This window comes from Nicotiana tomentosiformis, chromosome 1 (assembly GCF_000390325.3).
Source record: "Nicotiana tomentosiformis chromosome 1, ASM39032v3, whole genome shotgun sequence".
In the NCBI taxonomy this organism is placed as follows: domain Eukaryota; kingdom Viridiplantae; phylum Streptophyta; class Magnoliopsida; order Solanales; family Solanaceae; genus Nicotiana; species Nicotiana tomentosiformis.
In genome coordinates, this window is record NC_090812.1 from 3959161 (window position 1) to 3979644 (window position 20484).

At 39.2% G+C, this 20484-nt stretch overlaps 1 protein-coding gene across 1 annotated transcript; it reads right to left on the reverse strand.

Moving 5' to 3' along the window:
- Window positions 1–288: 288 nt before the first annotated feature.
- LOC138896501 (uncharacterized) lies at window positions 289–2799 on the reverse strand. The gene is made up of 4 exons (XM_070181573.1): window positions 2651–2799; window positions 1196–1856; window positions 925–1116; window positions 289–852 (listed from the first exon to the last, which is right to left on the reverse strand). The coding sequence occupies exons 1-4, from the start codon at window positions 2797–2799 to the stop codon at window positions 289–291; spliced, it is 1566 nt and encodes a 521-aa protein (XP_070037674.1).
- Between the last annotated feature and the right edge of the window lie 17685 nt (window positions 2800–20484).

Genomic DNA, 20484 nt, shown 5'->3' on the forward strand with positions numbered 1-20484 from the left:
AGCTATAACTCGACCATTAAGCCTACGGGCTATCTTACTTCGAGTTCGAGCAAATCTCTCACTCAGCCATCAAGCCTAAGGGCCACTCGTACTTCGAGTTTAAACAAATACTCACTCTGTTATAAAGATCACAAATACCGAATCAAAATTGCCTAAAGTCTCAAACTTATGAACATTTTCATAAGGCACAAGTAAACAAAACCTTCACTAGGCAGAAGAATGAAAACAGAGACAAGCTGGGAAAAGAAAGAACCTTTATATACACGATGATATTTACAAAACGATCGATCAGGAACCTTTATCGGGATCCTCCCCACTCTGAGATCCACTCTTGCTCCCGTCATCGTCATCATCATCGTCATCGTCACCATCATCATCATCATCGGAGGCCAAGGCCCCAGCTTCAGCTTTAAGCTCCCTTGCCTTTGTTATCTCTTCAGAAAGATCGAAGCCCCGAGCATGAATATCCTCGAGGGTTTCCCTCCGAAATTGGCATTTGGAAAAATCATTGATCCAATGTAATCGAGTTCGAGCGGTATCGGCAACCTCTCTCACATGAAACTGAGCGGCTTCAGCATCAGCCCGATAAACAGCCACCAATGCGTCTGCATCAGCCTTTATATTTTCAGCCTTGGCAAGTTTAGTGGCCAACCGAGCCTTGAGCTCCTCCGTTTTCCTTTCTACTAAGCTTTTCTCCTTCAGGCTTTGAAGTTGACTCTCGGCCAATGACAATTGGGCTCGAGCAACCTCTTTCTCTGCAGCAAAACGGTCCATGTTTTCTTTCCATTTCAAGGACTCCGCCTTTATCACATCGACCTTCTCACGGAGTTTCCCTATCAACTCAAGCTTCTGCTACAGCTGTGAGACCGAAAGATTAGCCATCGTTCCAGTATCGAGCCCATAGGCTTTTAATAGTATCATTACCTGCTCGGACAGATCGGTCTGATCTTGGTGAGCTTTAGTCAACTCAGCTCGGAGTTCCTTGATTTCTTCCCATCTTTGCCCTAAGAGGAGATTAAGGGCATTCCTTTCCTCCGTAACCCATTGGAGGTCGAACTCGTATTGACGCAGCTCAGCTCGGGATCGAGAACATGCTTCTCGATAAGCTGCTGCAACCTACGAAGGAAGAAGAAACGAAGTGAGAAAAGAAAAACAGACATAAGAGATAATACTAACAAAATAAACTATGGCTTACCTGATTCAGAGCATGCTGCACTCCGTGAAACAAATCTAATGCATCGCTACTACCGGCAGCATCTTCGACGCTGGTAAATAAAACACAAAAAGGATCATCCCCATCATGAGGCATGTCTAGTTCGAGGGCCCCCAAAGCTTGGGCTTCCCGAATCTCCCCTTCGGAAAAAGTAGGAAAGGTGGGCGAGTCTTCGATTGTCGCTACCCCAAGTGAGTCACTTGGGGAGTTCTCTTCTGTTCGAAGAGATTCGGGAACAGCCCCTTTAGATATATTCCTCATCTGTTGGCTTCGATAGGAAACATCCTCGATCTCTGACGACTCAGGGACTCTGCCTGAACCTTTCTCCGATATATCCTCAGTTCGAGGTGGAGCCGTATAAACCACCATCGATCCAGCTGCCTGTGGAGCGTTGGCAGTTTTCTTCTCCCGGGCCACCAGTTCGAACTCCTCATTTTCTTCTTCCTCATCTTCATCTCTTAAGCGCTGAACCGATTCTAAGGTCAAAGGGATGATATCCTTCTTCGACTTGTGAGTCGACCTTGCCTTCGATTTTGGATTTTCGTAAGAAGAGGCTCTTTTTCTCTTATTCCACTTCGCCGGTCCGGAACCGAGATCTCTTCCTTGCCGGGTAGGGGCCTCAAAACTGTGTCTCTGCCCAGGCCTACACACAAGAAAAGCGGTTAAGTATAAGGAAAAGATTTCGTTCGAACTCCCAAAGACATGAGAAATAGGCTTACCATGATTTTTCGCCTCCCATCGGCCCTTTGCCAGATCATGCCACGAACGTTCGGCATATGAAGAGTTAGAAGCTAGAGCCAGTACCCAGCTCTTAAGATCGGGAATGACACCGGGTATCGAAGGAACCGCTGCTTCACAAAAGAGATATCGGCAAGAAAACATACAAAGAAACAAAGTGATAGGCAATAGAACAGTAAAGTACGCTCACGATTCATATTCCATTCTTCGGGGAACGGTATATTTTCGGCTGGGATCAGGTCTGAAGTCTTCACTCAAACAAACGTGCCCATCCAACCTCAGTCCTTGTCCTCGTCTATACTCGAGAATAATACCTTGGTAGCCCGGCGTTGCAGTTTTATTAATCCGCCTCGAAAGAGGCAGGGACTATACAATCTAATAAGATTATCGATGGTGAATGGCATCCCCTCGATCATGTTTTCAAAGAAACGGATCAGAGTAACGATCTGCCAAAAGGAGATGAATCTGGCCTAAAGTTATTCGGTATTGACAACAAAAGTCAACGATAACAAGGTCGAAAGGTCCTAACGTAAATGGGTAGGTATACACACTTAGGAACCCTTCCACATGGGTGGTAATATCTTCGTCGGAAGTCAGAATCACCACTTCCTTAATGTCCCAGTTGTAATCTGTCTTCAACTATGCAAGTTATTTTTTTTTATTATCGAGCATAAATATTTGCATCGACCAGGAACCAACGTGCCTTTATCGAGCTTGAAATCGGAGGTGAGAAGGCATGTTCTGGGAACATACTCCTCTGGTCGTGGCTGCATCGGTGTTTTATCGGCGGCGGGCTGTGAAAAAGAGGCCTCTCCTTTTTGAGGAACAGTCTTTAATGTTTTCACCATTTTCTTTGAATTTAGAAGAAAGAAATAAAGAAGTTATGATGTTTCAAAAAAAAAAAAGATTTTGTAGCGAAAAACACAGAAGGAAAATTTCACACAAACGAATTCAGAAAGTATGGGAAGATGCTTGATCAGAGGATGTAAAGGTGATTAATGGTAGAAAAAAGGGATATTTATAGGCTAAACAGTGGCGGTACAATATCGGTAATAGTCGACCGTCACCTGACACACATTAAATACCTCGATAAACGGAACTGATGGGACAACTATCATGTACGTCACGATTGAACTCGATGCAGACGTCAGTGTATGTCTAATAGTACCGTTGGGAAGTCATATCGTTTCCCGTTACATACTTTCCGGGAAACGAGGGGACTATCTGTATACGGTCAAAACCTATTAGTCAATCGTACGAACTGGTCGAGATGATAATACCTTGATCGAAGGGAAACTGCATAATGTCAGGTCGAGGTCCGAAGTAAGGACGTCAAGCTTCGAGCTCTGAGACCGATCAATGACCGGCTCGATATCGTTATCGAGCTCATATCCAAATCGAACTATGAGAAAAAGCGAAGATTGTCGAAGGTGCATAGACCGACCAGCACCCACCCCGAATATCATGACTCCGATTCAGAATTGAGCTCGAGTCACGACCGAGGGCTCGATCCAATATCAAGCTCGAATCAGTGTCGAGTTCACAGACAAGAGTCGTTGCAACCGGGCTAGGGGAGAGAATGCTTGCAGGAATTAGGGAAAAGCTAACTCATCATGGGTTCCCCACTATGTATTTTTTATTGTATCCAAAGTAGGATCCTTTCTCTATAAAGAGGGTTATTGTTGTAAGCATAAGCGGGGGACACATTGTAATCAAAGACTACTTCTCATATTGAAAGATCAACCACTTGAGTTCACTTTATTTTATCTTATCTAGTTTGTTCATTCTCCTTGCTCACTATTTTATTTTTCAGTCTTATAGTCAAGAATATACGTATTCCTATTTCTCTGTACGATTTGTGTCAAGTTATATCACATATCCTTATAACTGCTTATAAATTCAACTTTATCCAATTTTCCGGGTAAACACATAGACGCACAAGAAAAGGAAATAACTCTTCTTATTTTTTTATTATTAAGAAATTAAGCTCAAAATAATAATATAATACAAGAAAATAGACAACAGATGAAGAGAAGAGGAGAGAACTTTCTTATTCTTCAAGTATTCTCATATGTATCAACATGATTCTCAATACCTCTATTTATAAATTTATATTGAGGAACATCAAATGGTGTCATGAATATAGTATTGATCATTGAGATCATGGAAGCAGATCATGAGAATGTTATGGAGGTGTGAGAATTACAATAATAATGGGGAGAAGTAATCGGAGGTTAACTACATGATGGAGAAGAGTAGTGGGAGTAATTTCTTTAGGAGATATAAACATCCACTACCATAATATCTATTACATAACACTCTCTATAAAACCTTACTAGGAAAAAACTCTATTGGAAAAAAATCCTATTGAAGGAAGAAGAGTACACATATCTTGTAATACGTATTGTTTGCTGCCTTATTAAAAACTTTGCCAGGAAAACCAAATGGGAAAAACTTTGGCTAAAGAAAAAAGAATACAACGCGTATTTGCCGCCCCTGATGAAAACATCACTTTATTTCTGAAAGATGATGCATTCTAATTTTATATCTCACTTCTCACATGTTTAGGTTGGTAATGCTTCATTGAATAGATCCACCAAATTATAAGCAAACGGGTTTGTTAAACATCTATTTTACCATTCAGTTGAAGATTGTGTCTGATAAAGAACTTTGGTGATATATGATTTATTCTGTCTCCTTCAATGTGTTCTTCTTTCAATTGAGATACGCAAGCAAAGTTGTCTTCAATATTATTAAAATCTGTTTTTCAAAGAAAATTCACACATCTCCTTCATATGAAAATAGATTATTTGAAGAACGAACTTTAGGAAATGCATGCATTTGCACAACCAATAAAACCTTGACAATATTTTTATTAGGATAAACAAATCTTTATCAATGATTTCCCTTTTCAATATAATATTAATCGTATTCTAGTATCTCCATCAAGAAGTAAATTTAAATCTTGCTATCATATTGTTATACTCACGGTTCTAGCAAGAAACATAAGTACACCAATTGCATTAAGACATAAAAATAAATCATACATGTCATATAAGGATTGTTGAAACTTTATAATAAATTTTTCGGGAATCTTTATGTGCTTCAGAACAATTTAAATCCTTCAAGGATTTTTATTATACACATTTATTAAATGTATTGCCTGACTAAAATCTGAAATCGAGTGCATCCAGCACAGAAAAATATGTCTCCATATAAGCAATGCCAGGATATTTATGAAAAATCTCGTACCACCCCCACTAGCTTTATATTTCCAGGTGTTTGGACTATCCATCTAAAACTTTACGTTTTTTTAGATGAAGTCAATCTTCTTTGCGTATTTTTTATTTGGCCATTAATTTATCTGTCCACATTCTATGACGGATTTGAGCTCAAGATCTTCATCATACAATATTGAGTGCTACATTATATCAAAGGTGTCGTCGACGATCATTTTTATATCGGTTCCAACTATTGCTTAATAAAGACATAACTTATCGAGATCTATTTATCTCATTATTTTCAGGTACTTGAGCCTCTCCCATGAGATCTTATGAAGTGTTATGTCGTAGTGCTCTTATGGAGCACTTGCCTCATTATTATGCCATCTTGTCTTTTGATCCTCTCCTTTTTTAAAGAGTTTTATCTTTGGAACCGATTGGTCTATTATGCTTCATGTGTGCCATAGACTCTGTCCATCATGGACTTTATTCTATTTGCAGCTGGAATATGATATTTAGCTTTGAGTTAGCAAATGCGCCTTGCAACATTTGGAAATAAATTATTTCTTAAACTTCAAGTTCATATTTTCTTGTACGGAGATCCAGATAATTCGTTTCATGTATAGCATTCCAGTTGCCAATTTTCTCCCCATTACATTAGGATCACTAATACATATCCTCAACCTTCTTTGGATACCCATCTTTATACCCATCTGACCCTGAACCAATTGTGATAGGAAGAATTCATAATAATTTATTGTCTTATGCGTACAAACGCTGCTACATACAATATTAAATAATATCCCATACCAAATGTTTTGGGTGTTTTATTCTCATAACCAATGGTTTAGCTATAATTGGAGGTATACAATTTTTGCTAAACCAATCAACATCATCAAGATAAACCGTCATAATTTTACTCTATGGAACTATGCTCTAATAATTTGAGCGAGCAACCCTGCAAAAGCCAAATTGCAAGTTGATTATATATGTACATGTGACCATATCATAGATGTATCTATTAAAATTATATAAAAGTAACCGGTCCATATGGCATGTGACTGGCTCATATATATATATATATATATATATATATATATATATATATATATATATATATATATATATATATATATATATCAATCACCTTTTATTCATTTCAGAAATCAAGGAATTTAATCCCAACCTTAGCTGTTATATCATGAGAATAAATATCACAACAGAATTTTCGAAGAATCTCTTAATTCTTCGATATATGCCAATGTGAATTCTCAGTCAATTTTTTGTATCATAATTGAACCGGAATGTCTAACCAGTCATGCTAATATATATTTGTTTCAGTAAACCTCTAACTTACTGTGGCATGCGATTTCATCATCATGCTTATATTTTTGTAGTAAAATAGGAGGAAAGTCAGGTAACCTTTCATATTTACCCAGTATGATTATAGTAATATGAAGATACGCAATCTTCTTTTCATTTATAGTCTTAATATGCTATTCACTTTGGCTAATATCTTGAAAACTCAATAAGTTTCTTTGAGACTTTCTATAATATAATTCTTTATTCATAATCAATTTCATTCCTCCAAAAAAGTATTGAATTTGCTCTTCCGGAGCTCTCAAATAATTTTGTACTATAAGATCTTTCTTCACACCATCCATATGGTAAATATCTCCTCCACAGAGAAAATCATATTATTATTTTCATGGCAAGACTCATTTCTTGATTTATTTTTGCCTTTAATAATATTTGGTAAGTCCTGGAAAAATATATTATTTACTATATCAGAAATACGCGACCGATGACATATTTATATAACCACACAATAATATTCACTCTCTTTATTTTGCTCAAACCTCCCTTAGAGGTGAATTGTGGTATTCATATCGTGCATGAGCACATTCTTAATCATAACTTTTACCACATATTGCCACATTCACTTCAAGGAATGGGTCTGCATTCACAATGCTTATCACAAGTCACATTTATAATAAATAGACCATAATCATTTGGGCGTGCCTCATGTTCACACACCATATTTGTCACGACCCCAAATTCCCCTCCTAGGATGTCGTGATAACACCTAATCTCTAAGACTAGATAAACCTATTGTCACACCCCTTTTTTACCCCCAAAAGATAATGTATGTTATGGATTGTGGGTTAAAGAGTTTTTCCAATTAAAGTGACAAACTTGAATAGGGATTATTTTATTTACAGAGTCGCCACTTGGAATTGATTTTTGGGTGTTTCAAGTCACCTTTTATTTGAATCCCTAGTCAAAAGAAGGTTTGACTCTATTATTATTGGTCTGCAAAAATAAAGTCCGGGTAAGAAATTCTGTTGACCAGGGAGAAGGTGTAAGGCATTCTCCGAGTCCAGTGGTTCTAGCACGGTCACTTTTATTGAATAAAATTGGCTTGAATTAATTTTTGGATAATCTGTGCTTTATTTGATTTTTTCATGTTTTACTTATGTCCGCTTTTATTGTTGATGACTTTATTAATCTCAAACTAGGATGAGTATTCCGACCCTAGCTTACACTAACCAAGACATGTATCCCCGACCTTAGTTCGTGCGTCGTACCCAAAATTGGAGCCTACTCGAAGTTAATTAAATAACAAACTTTTATTTATTTAAAAGAATTAAAAACAAGACGTGTCCTCACAACCTTGTTATTTTATTTATGTCTTTATTCTGAAGCGAGTCTTCCCGACATTGGTTAAGACGAAATTATTTATCTTTAGTAAAAAAAAATGCTTTGAGGTTTTAGATTATTGAAAAAAAAAATTATTCATCCGTATTGTGAAAAGATAAATTTCTTTATAACCATATACATATAACTACTGGATATTAGGCCTACCTAAAGCTTGATTCTTATTATTGTTATTTTTTTTTAAAAAGTACTAAGTAGTATAGACTAAACATTTTAAGAAAATTATTTCTAATATTCGCACCTAAAGTTTGCCTAACGATTAATTTATTTGAAAGTGATTATACTAGATAATTATTAAAAGAATAAAATAATTCTTGAATCTAGTCTTCATGACCCCATTCTATTAATCTATTACGATTCAAAGTTGTTAATTACATTCAAAAGAAAATTACATTCAAAAGAAACTGAAACAAATAAAGTAAAAATAGGCAAGTAAAAGACAAAGGAAAATTAAAAAGCATGAGATGGAGGAGAAGGAAAAGAGAAACGATTCTTTGGCATATGAATTCCAACAAAGATCACTGTTAAAAATGAGGTCTTTATCTTTTCCTTAAACTAAGTAAACAGAATACAATTTCAATCACATATATAAAGAAGAAACGATAATTTAACTAATTTTAACAGATTTACATGATGATAACACTGATATAACATTCATCTTGAAACAAAATCAGATCTTAACATGTTCCATCAACCAAACCAGGATCGAATTCTTCTTAGTATCATCAAGAATCTGCAATATATGAATTTGAAAGTTACCTGATTTGTAGAATAATAAAATACACCAGTATAGCAACAGAAATTCAGAAGCAAATAAAATAGAAACAACAGCAACTCAGGTGTTAAGACAATCTAGAAAACTCAACAAAGATGCTTGAAACTGGTAGCTATCAACTTCACAAAGTGGCTAAGGGATCTTTCTATTTTTCTCAAAGTTTTGGCACTCTACTCACACTCAATAAGCCATGAAGTTTCATCTTGCTATATGTATTAAGCTGCTGATTTTTCTCAAAGATATATTTCTTTTTTTAGCAACTCTCTAGATCCTTCCTCTCTTTTTGCTTCTCTCTCTGATCCCCTCGCTTTCCTCCTCCCCTTTTTGACTTTTCTCCCCCTTTTTTAACTTTTTGTTATATGTATAGTAGAATAAAAATTGGGTGAAGGAGAAATTAGATTCCTACCCCATGTGAGCTTTTTGAAAAGTGGATAACCAATTGGGAAAAGTGCATGTGCAAGATTTGTGCAATATTTTCAAGGACACATCGCTGTGCCACCTTTCGTTCATTTTTCTTTTTACTCTTTTTTATTTATTTATTTAGAGATAATAGGTAAATAGTGTAAAATACTACATCTTACTAACCAAAGGATTAAAGTACTAAATATTCAATATTTATTTATAGAAAGCCTTTAGACTAACAAAAAATATACTAATAAAATATATTTTAAAAAATTTCTTTCTTTTTTATAAAAGAAAAATTTAAACAAGACTAATTATCTAAAAATATAACCTTTTTTATTTTTAATTTCCTTAAAAACGTATAAATAGATAAAACAAAAGCTTTAAAAATATTTACCAACTAAAAAGTGGTGAAAACAAATTAAAATATGGTCAAAAATTAGGTGATCACAGCATGCCCCTCTTTGCTTGGAAACATGAAGTGTTTTCAGGCAAAGAAAGATGAGCGATATGACTAATTTTATCCATACCATTATTCAAAAGGGAAGAGAAAAAAGAGTGCAACCGAGTCCTGGTTTTGGACGGCCTACATATCCCGGGTTATAAGGAAATCAGGTCAAGTGTAGTTCAAGAAAAAAGGATGGAATGCTGAGTTGGAGAGTCGAGTGAGGTTTCGTCGAGGCTCCGGCCTGTAACCGTGTTATTACATCAAAATCAAAAGAGAATAAACAAGCCTATCAACTATGAGTTGCAAGATTCATATCTATAAGTCTTCTAAAACTTGATCTTGAGTCTTGACTGGTTATTCACGCAGACTCTGATCTAAACCTTAATGCTTGCTCGCTGCAGGTGCCAGTTCATTCTTCTACGGCCTCTTATGATGAAAACGGAAAATGCAATGCTCGTAACTTCAGTCATGTCTTGAGTAGTTCACATCTTTTCATCCATTTCTGCATTATGGATTCACTTCTTTTTGTTTTCTTTCCTTTATTTTGGATTGAGACTTCTTTTATTGGTCATCTCGAACCCGTACCTCGAGGTAAAACCTGCTCAAACACCAAAATAAATAAACAAACGAAATTTTTTTGCCTCAGTTTTCACTAGGAAAGTTTTGTGAGTTATTTGTAACAAAATTCTATACTACTTTATTATTGAAAGCAATAAAAGGTCGGGATTGGTGTACCCTGAAAAAAATATGATTCTTTGGGAATAGTGTGCCCTAATTGTCTAAATGGTGCCTCAACTAAGGATTTGTGTACCTTATGTTGGGGAAATGCGATGGGGAATAGTGTACCCTGATACTGGTAAGAAGACTAAGGAGTGAAGACGATATGTCTAAAAAATAAAAATCAACTAAGGAGTGGAGACCTTATGTCGGAAAACACAGTTAGGGATCGGTGTACCCTGATACTGGTGAGGAAATATAATCAGGGGTTGGTACCCTGTATTACGAAAAAAGAATGTAATCAGGGTTTGGTACCCTGTATTGCGGAAAAAGAATGTAATCAGGGATTGATACCTTGTATTACTGAAGAGGAAATGTAACCAGGGGTTGGTAACCTGTATTACTGAAAGGAAAAATGTAACCAGGGGTTGGTACCTTGTATTTGAAGGAATGTAACTAGGGGTTAGTACCCTGTATTACTGAAAAGAGTGTAATCAGGGATTGGTACCCTGTATTACTGAAAGGAGTGTAACCAGGAGTTGGCACCCTGTATTACTGAAAGGAGTGTAACCAGGGGTTGGTACCCTGTATTACTGAGAAGGAATGTAACCAGGGGTTGGCACTCTGTATTACTGAAAGGAATGTAACCAGGGGCTAGTACTATGTATTACCGAAATGAATGTAACCAGGGGTTGGCACCCTATATTACTGAGAAGGAATGTAACCAGGGGTTAGTACCCTATATTACTATAAGGAATGTAACCAGGGATTGGTACACTGTATTACTGAAAGGAGTGTAACGAGGGGTTGGCACCCTGTATTACTGAGAAGGAATGTAACCAAGGGTTGGTGCTCTGTATTACTGAAAGAGGCGTAACCAGGGGTTGGTACCCTGTATTACTGGAAGGAAATGTAACCAGAGGTTAGTACCCTGTATTACTGAAGAGGAATGTAACCAGGGGTTGGTACCCTGTATTACCAGAAGGAATGTAACCAGGGGTTGGTACAGTGTATTACTGAGAAGAGTGTAATCAGGGGTTGGCACCCTGTATTACTAATAAAATATTGAATCTCGTGGGAAAAAATGTTCTACTTGGGTTAAACTACGTTCTACCCGGAAGCATGAGATGAATCCCCCTAGGCGAAGAGGTTCTACCTATGTTAATCTACGAAAAGCAAGCATGTGCGAAGATTACTTCTACCCAAAAATATGAGTTGGATCCCCTTAGGCGAAATGGTTCTACCAGAGTTAAGCTACGTAAAACAACTTGAGCGAAGAGAACTTCTACTCGGAACTACGAGCTAGATCCCCCTAGGCGAAAATATTCTACATGGGTTAAGCTACGTAAAACATCCTGAGCGAAGAGTACTTTTACCCAGAACTATGAGTTGGATCCCCCTAGGCGAAAAGGTTCTACCTGGTTTAAGCTACGTAAAACATCCTGAGCGAATAGTACTTCTACATGGAACTATGAGATGGATCTTCGTAGGCGAAAAGGTTCTACCTGGGTTAAGCTTCGTAAAAATAACCTGAGCGAAGAGTACTTCTACCCAGAACTATGAGCTGGATCCCCCTAGGCGAAAAGGTTCTACCTAGGTTAAGCTACGTAAAACATCGTGAGCGAAGAGTACTTTTATCCGAAACTATGAGCTGGATACCTCTAGGCGAAATGGTTCTACCTGAGTTAAGCTACGAAAAACAATCTAAGCGAAGAGTACTTCTACCCGGAACTATGAGGTGGATCCCCCTAAGCAAAATGGTTCTACCTGAGTTAAGCTACGTAAAACAAGTCTAGACGAAAAGTACTTCTACCCAGAAATACGAGCTGGATCCCCCTAGGCGAAAAGGTTCAAACTTGGGTTTAGTTACGTAAAATAACATGAGCGAAGAGTACTTCTACCTGGAATTATGAGCTGGATCCCTTTAGGCGAAAAGGTTCAAACCTGGGTTTAGTTCTGTAAAATAACCTAAGCTAAGAGTACTTCTACCCGGAATTATAAGTTGGATCCCCCTAGGCGAAAATGTTCTACCTGGGTTAAGCTACGTTAAACATCCTGAGCGAAGAGTACTTCTACCCGGAACTATGAGCTGGATCCCTCTAGGCGAAATGGTTCTACCTGGATTAAGCTATGTAAAATGACCTGAGCAAAGAGTACTTCTACCCGGAACTATGAGTTGGATCCCCCTAGACGAAAAGGTTTTTACTTGGTTTAAGCTACGTAAAATATCCTGAGCGAAGAGTACTTCTAACCGGAACTATGAGCTGGATCCCCCTAGGCGAACATGTTTTTACCTGGATTAAGCTACTGAAACGACTCGGCCGATCGTTTTGAGAATTTAAGCTCCGTTCGGCGGCATAAGGTCTTGAACAACTTCATATTATGTGTATTGACTTGCGTACGTGGTTGAATTCAGTTACCGGATGATCCAAAGTGATTTGGAACACTTAGTCCCTAAAACGGAAGTTTAAGTCTTAGGATTTTGACCGTAGTTGGAACTGTGGGAAGACAACTCCGGAATGGAGTTCCGTCGGTTCCGTTAGCTCTGTTGGGTAATTTTGGGTTTAGGAGCGTATCCGGACTGTGAATTTGAGGTTTGTAGCTGATTTAGGCTTGAAATGGCAAAAGTTAAATATTTGAAGATTTTGACCGAAAGTGAACTTTTTGATATCGGGATCGGAATCATATTTTGAGAGTTGGAACAACTCTATTATGTTATTTGGGACTTGCCTGCAAATTTTACATCATTCCGGGTTGGTTTAGATTGGTTTCGGCACGAGTTTTAAAAGTTGGAAGTTTTTGAAGTTCATAAGTTCGATTCGTGGTGCAATTTGTATTTTTGGCATTGTCTGATGTGATTTGAGACCTCGAGCGAGTCCGTGTTAGGTTATGGGACTTGTTGGTATGTTTAGACGGGGTTCCGGGGGCCTCGGGTGAGTTTCGGATGGGCTACGAATCATTTCCCCCTATTTTGAACTGCTATTATCTGTCATCTGGTTTCCTTCATCGCGTTCGCGTCCTTGCCTTCACATTCGCATAGTGTTATTTTGGAGGGTGAAATATTTCCTCTTCGCGTTTGCAGTCACCCTCTCACGTTCGCGAAGTTCTGCCACCCCCTTCTTCGCGTTCGCATTCCCTATCTCGTGTTCGCGAAGTGCAAACCAGGCCCTAGGCACTAGTGATCATTTTCCTCTTCGCATTCGCGTGTCTCTTACGCATTCGCGTAGCTATTCCATTACACTCTTCGAATTCGCGTACTACTTCACGCGTTCGCGAAGAGCAGTCGTTGGGCCATCATATTTTTCCTCTCCGCGTTCGCGAACGTGTTGTCGCGTTCGCGAAGAACAACTGGGCAGCTTTTGTTTTTCTTCTTCGCGAACGCTTCCCTTTCTCCGCGTTCGCGATGCACAAAATACCTGGGCAGAATATAAATTCCTCTATTCCGAGGGTTTGCCATTTTCACCATTTTTGGAGTTCTAGAGCTCGATTTTGAGCGATTCTTTATGGGTATTTCAAGCAAATCGATTGGGTAAGTGTTCTTCACCTAGAATTTATTATATTTCGTGATTTTATCTTTGTTTTTATCATTTAATTTGTGCTTTGAAGTTATTTTGATTAGATTTGAGCCGCCCGGAGGTCATTTCATCAGAGAAGTTCATTTTTGAGTATCGCTCTGTCTTCTTTGAGGTAAGTATTTTGCCTAACCTTGTGTGGGGGATTTTTTCCTTAGGATTTGAGTCTTCTATGTTGATTGTAGTCCATGTACGCGAGGTGACGAGTGCGTGCTCAGACTTATTTGTGAAAAGTTGGCCTTTTAGGATTCTTAGATCCTTATATTTACTGAGTATGGAGTTGTTCTTGATATGATTAAGCTCCTATTTACTAGTTTCTACTCTACCTGCTTAATTAGAATCAATTGCTTCATGATCCACTATTATTGTTATTTGATTCATTTGTGCCTTAATTGAAACTGTTATCTCTTTTATAACCATGCTATCTTTTCATAACTGCTTATCTTTATTTGAAATTTATATTATTTCATCCTATAATTGTTCAGTCTTAATTGAGGTTATGATTATTTTTCCGTTGCTTATCCTTAATTGAATTGTTGAAAATCCTTCGTAATTTCCTCAACCTTAAAAGAAGTTTAGATATCCTATATCTTAGTCGACTTGTTTTATTTGGCATTATTTGATTCGTGTTAGCTTCCCTGTTGTTGAAGTGTTTATTGTGGGATCATTGCTACACATTAGTTTTCCCTTTGTTGAGTTGTTCTCTTTACGCCTAGCATTCTTTACTGTGGTTATTCCTTGCGAATTGGTTCTACTGTTTCTTTGTGAATTTAAGTTCTTGAGTTGATTTACTTGTCGTACTTTGTATTATTGTCATTGTTGTTGTACTTGTTGTGGTGATGCACGAGGTTTCTACCGTGCGGTTGTTATTATTGTGATGCATGAGGTTTCTGCCGTTCGGTTGTTACTATGGGGTTGCACGAGGTTTCTGCCGTGCTATTGTTACCATTGATATTTGCATATGCGGCGTGACAAGGCAGGATATGTGTGTGTGTGTATATATATATATATATATATATATATATATATATATATATGTGTGTGTGTGTGTGTGGGTTGGGCATGTGGCGAGACAAGGTGGGAATATTATTATGCACGTGTGGCGAGAAAAGGCGGGCATTTATGTTACTATTGCACACGTGGCGAGACAAGGTGGGCTGTGTCAGGGATTGATTTGTGATGATTTGTGGCCTGGGGGAATTCTTGTTGTTGATATTTGTGAAGTGGTATACATACCTTTGTGAGCTTTATCTTGCGGTTATGAGATGTTATGAGGGCACATTATACCAAGTGTTAGAGTTCAGGTATTGAGACCCGTAAGTTGTGATTTGCCCGAGGTTCGGTACCTCGTGGAGTTGCTGACTAAAACCTGATGTAAAAGCGGTTGTAGTTGCTGAGTTATTATTTGTCCTTGCTATATTTGTGATTTCGGACTTAGGTTGTTTTCCATTCACCTTTCTGTGTCATTTTCATGATATTCCGCTGATACTTGTTGTTTTCTTCCTGATTGCCATTACTGTACTGTGAGCCATATTGCTTAGTATTTATGTAGACATCATACTCATGTTGTTCGTGTACTTATATCTATTCAGTTTATTAGACCAGTGGGTGTCTTGACTGTTCCTCGTCACTACTCCACAAAGGTTAGTCTTGATACTTACTGGGCACCGCTGTGGTGTGCTCATGCTACTCTTCTGCACATTTTTGTGTAGATCCAGGTACTTGTTCGTTAGATAGTTGTGTGAACTGTTACTGTTGAGACTCAAGGTAAACCTGCTGCTGCGTTCGCAGGCTTCAGAGTCACCTTCCAATTTTCGTTTTGTACTGTTTATTCTTATTTCTGGACAGTTGTATTTAGAAGTTTTCTATCAAACACTCTGTAGAGCTTATGACTTTTACTACTGATTTTTGGAATTGTAAGAGATTCTATTTAAATAATGTTGTTGTTTTAATTATTGTTAGGCTTACCTAGTCCTTAAGACTAGGTGCCATCACGATACCCAAACGGAGGGGAAATTGGGTAGTGACAAGTTGGTATCAGAGATCTAGGTTCATAGGTTCTACGAGTCATAAGCGAGTTTAGTAGAGTCTTGCGGATCGGTACAGAGACATCTCTACTTATCTTCGAGAGGCTACAGAACTATTAGGACAATCTCACTTCTTTCATTCCTATCGTGCAAGCTTATTGATCTCGGAGTTTGAAATTTTATCATTCTATTCTCTTACAGATGGTAAGGACACGAGCTGCAGTTGCTGATAACATTACCCCGGAGTAGATGTCGTTAGGGGCAGAGGCAGAGGCCGACGAGGAGTACGTGCCGCAGCTAGAGCACTTACCAGAGCAGCAGTTGAGGAGCCTCCAGTAGTTCTAGTTGGGGGGCAGGTACCGGAGGCGCCTGCTGTTACCCCCGGACTTCAGGAGACCTTAGCACAGTTCCTGAGCATGTTTGGTACATTGGCTCAAGCAGGGTTGATTCCGGTTGCACTAGCTACTTCACAGACCGGGGGAGGAACCTAGACTCCCGCCGCCTACACCCCAGAGCAGCAAGTTCATGATGGTCAGGTTCCAGGTGTCATGGCGACACAGCCTGTGGTTCCAGTCCAGCCCGTGGTCAGGGCAGCAACATCTGAGGAAGAGCAGCTTAGACTTACAAGGTTCAAGAAATATGACCCTCCTACATTCAGTGGTTTGGCTTCAAAGAGTACACATGGTTTTCTAGAAGAGTGTCACCGCATTCTCCGTACTATGGGTATTGTGGAGACGATCGGGGTTGCTTTTACTACATTCCAGCTCAAGGGAACGGCTTACCAGTGGTGGCGGGCATATGAGTTGGGTAGCCCAGCTAAGTTAACTTCACTTACATGGGTTCACTTTTCAGAGATGTTCCTGAGAGAGTTTGTACCTCAGTCCCTTCGAGATGCATGGCGCGCAGAGTTTGAGCAGTTGTGCCAGGGCACTATGTCAGTGTCAGAGTATGCTGTGAGATTCGTGATTTGGCCAGGCATGCACCTGCTTTGGTCGCCACAGTTAGAGAGCATGTCCGTAGATTCATTGAGGGACTCAGGCATGATATTCAGTTCGGCATGGCTCGGGAGTTAGAGTCAAATTTTTCGTTTCAGCAGGTGGTAGGGATCGCTCGCCGAGTAGAGGGAATGTGGGACTAGGAGAGAGAAGATAGGCGAGGCCATGAGAGAGAGTACATACGAGATCAGGAGAGAGATGACAGGGAGGTGAGGAGGCCTCGTAGACCGGAGAGATCTACTGGTCCTTATTTTGGAGGTAGGGTACGACATGGTAGAGGTTTTGTGGGTCAGCCAATCCAGTTTGCACTTCAAGCTTCGTAGTGTTTCAGGTGCTCATGGGTCTCAGAGTACCCGTACCGCACAGTTCCCACAACCACGTCAGCATAGAGGTTGCTTCGAGTGTGGAGATACCAGCCACGAGGTGAGAGATTGTCCTAGACTCCGAATAGGTGTGTCACAACGGAGTATTCAAGCGAGCAGAGGGTGCTCAAGAGGGGAAGACCCAACCCGTTGATGTGTTTCACATAGTAGGCTTGAGGCCACTGCGCCAGATGATGTCATATAGGTATGCTTTTGATTTGTTACAGAGGGGCACCATTCGTATTTTGATTCGGTCCTGCTTATCGGAGCGAGTTCCCCTACTTGTTGTCCCACTTATGGGTGAGTTTATGACTTAGTATTATATTTAGATGTTTACCCCGTTGGGAGATTTTATGAATGATAGCCGTGTCTATCATTTGTTTCTATTCATTATTTAAAGTTACGAGACTATAAGTGAGTTCACATTGTCCATTATGGTAGGTTTGATGTGCTTCCTGAGTAAATATGGTTATAATTTGTGATTCGATACTCTACTAGGGTAAGAATTTAGCAAGTGTTAAGATTTTATTGGCAGAATTGAGTTAATGGAAGATTTCCACTAGTATGATATGTATTCGACTTGTGATTCAGAGTTGAGGGCGAGACCCTCGCGACTCCATGTGATTTGATATGTTTGAGCCGGGCTGCGTACCGCGGTGGATGGTGATACCAGGATGATATCCTTATGATTTGTTCATGTACTTTGATTTTTCCTTTTGAATTGATTCATAGCAGGGTATTGTTAGAAAGTTTTGCCTGTCGGGCTTGTTTGATATTTATCTTATGTGTTTCTCTTTACATATTTAGTCAATTTCGTTGTGTGCTTCTTGAGTTTTGGCTTGCGGGATATGTTCCCGGTGGTGTTAGTTGTGACTTGTTGATTCGGGTGTATAGTTAAGAGGTCTTCGTGTTTCTTGCATCGTTATTAGTGTTGTGGAGGTTTGAACAGGGTTCTAACGGATATGAGGCTAATTGCCAGTGATGGTTTTGATTACGGGCAGCTATTGTGATCAGACATATTATTATGGGCCTATGTGTGGCGTGTCTTGTTGTGTGGTCGTACCTTGTGGGTGTCGGCATGAGTTTTTACAACTGGTTGAGACTGATACCGGTTATGGATTTAGAATCAGGTCTTTTGAAGATAAATGAAAGGTGAGAATTTTTGACTCTAAGGCTTATTGGTGTTGGCGGAAAGGATGAATTACAGTTGGGATGATGTTGTCAGGCTTATGTGGATTGGGGTGATGTGGAGTCGCCCGCGGGTGTATGTTGGATATGTACTTACGGTGATTTGAAGACTTCGAGGCGATTCTTAGCACGTTCGAGGACGAACGTTTGTTTAAGAGGGGAAGGATGTAATGACCCGGCCGATCGTTTTGAGAATTTAAGCTCCGTTTGGCAGCATAAGGTCTTGAATAGCTTCATATTATGTGTATTGACTTGCGTACATGGTTGAATTCAGTTACTGTATGATCCGGAGTGATTTGGGACACTTAGTCCCTAAAACGGAAGCTTAAGTCTTAGGATTTTGACCGTAGTCGGAACTGTGTAAAGAGGACTCCGGAATGGAATTTCGTCAGTTCCGTTAGATCCGTTGGGTGATTTTGGGTTTAGGAGCATGTCCGGACTGTGAATTTGAGGTTTGTAGCTGATTTAGGCTTGAAATGGCAAAAGTTAAATTTTCGGACCGGAAGTGGACATTTTGATATCTGGGTCAGAATGCGATTCCGAGAGTTGGAATAACTCCGTTATGTTATTTGGGACTTGCCTGCAAAATTTGACGTCATTCCGGGTTGGTTAGATTGGTTTCAGCACGAGTTTTCAAAGTTGGAAGTTTTGGAAGTTCATAAGTTTGATTCGTGGTACGATTTGTATTTTCGGCGTTGTCTGATGTGATTTGAGAATTCGAGCGAGTCCGTGTTAGGTTATGGGACTTGTTGGTATGTTTAGACGGGGTCCTGGGGGCCTCGGGTGAGTTTCAGATGGTCTACGGGTCATTTCCCCCTATTTTGAACTGATGTTATCTGTCATCTGGTTTCCTTCATCGCGTTCGCGTCCTTGCCTTAGCGTTCGCGTAGTGTTATTTTGGAGGGTGAAATATTTCGTCTTCGCGTTCATAGTCACCCTCTCATGTTTGCGAAGTTCTGCCACCCCCTTCTTCGCGTTCGCATTCCCTATCTCGCGTTCGCGAAGTGCAAACCAGGCCCTGGGCACTGGTGATCATTTTCCTCTTCGCGTTCGTGTGTCTCTTACGCGTTCGCGTAGCTATTCCATTACACTCTTCTCGTTCGCGTATTACTTCATGCGTTTGCGAAGAGCAGTCGTTGGGCCATCATAATTTTCCTCTCTGCGTTCGCGAACGTGTTGTCGCGTTCGCGAAGAACAACTGGGCAGCTTTTGTTTTCTTCTTCGCGAACGCGTCCCTTTCTTCGCGTTCGCGATGCACAAAACACCTGGGTAGAATATAAATTCCTCTATTCCGAGGGTTTGCCATTTTCACCATTTTTGGAGTTCTAGAGCTCGATTTTGAGCGATTCTTTTTGGGTTTTTCAAGCAAATCGATTGGGTAAGTGTTCTTCACCTAGAATTTATTATATTTCGTGATTTTATCTTTGTTTTTATCATTTAATTTGTGCATTGAAGTTATTTTGATTAAATTTGAGCCGCCCGGAGGTCATTTCACCCGAGAAGTTCATTTTTGAGTATCGGTCTGTCTTCTTTGAGGTAAGTATCTTGCCTAACCTTGTGTGGGGGATTTTCCCATTAGGATTTGAGTCTTCTATGTTGATTGTAGTCCATATATGCGAGGTAACGAGTGCGTGCTCGTACTTATTTATGAAAAGTTGGCCTTTTTAGGATTCTTAGGTCCTTATATTTACTGAGTATGGAGTTGTTCTTGATATGATTAAGTTCCTATTTACTAGTTTCAACTCTACCTGCTTAATTAGAATCAATTGCTTCATGATCCACTATTATTGTTATTTGATTCATTTGTGCCTTAATAAAACTGTTATCTCTTTTATAGCCATGCTATCTTTTCATAACTGCTTATCTTTATTTGAAATTTATATTATTTCATCCTATAATTGTTCAGTCTTAATTGAGGTTATGATTATTTTTCCGCTGTTTATCCTTAATTGAATTGCTGAATATCCTTCGTAATTTTCTCAACCTTAAAAGAAGTTTAGATATCCTATATCTTAGTCGACTTGTTTTATTTGGCATTATTTGATTCGTGTTAGCTTCCCTGTTGTTGAAGTGTATATTGTGGGATCGTTGCTACACATTAGTTTTCC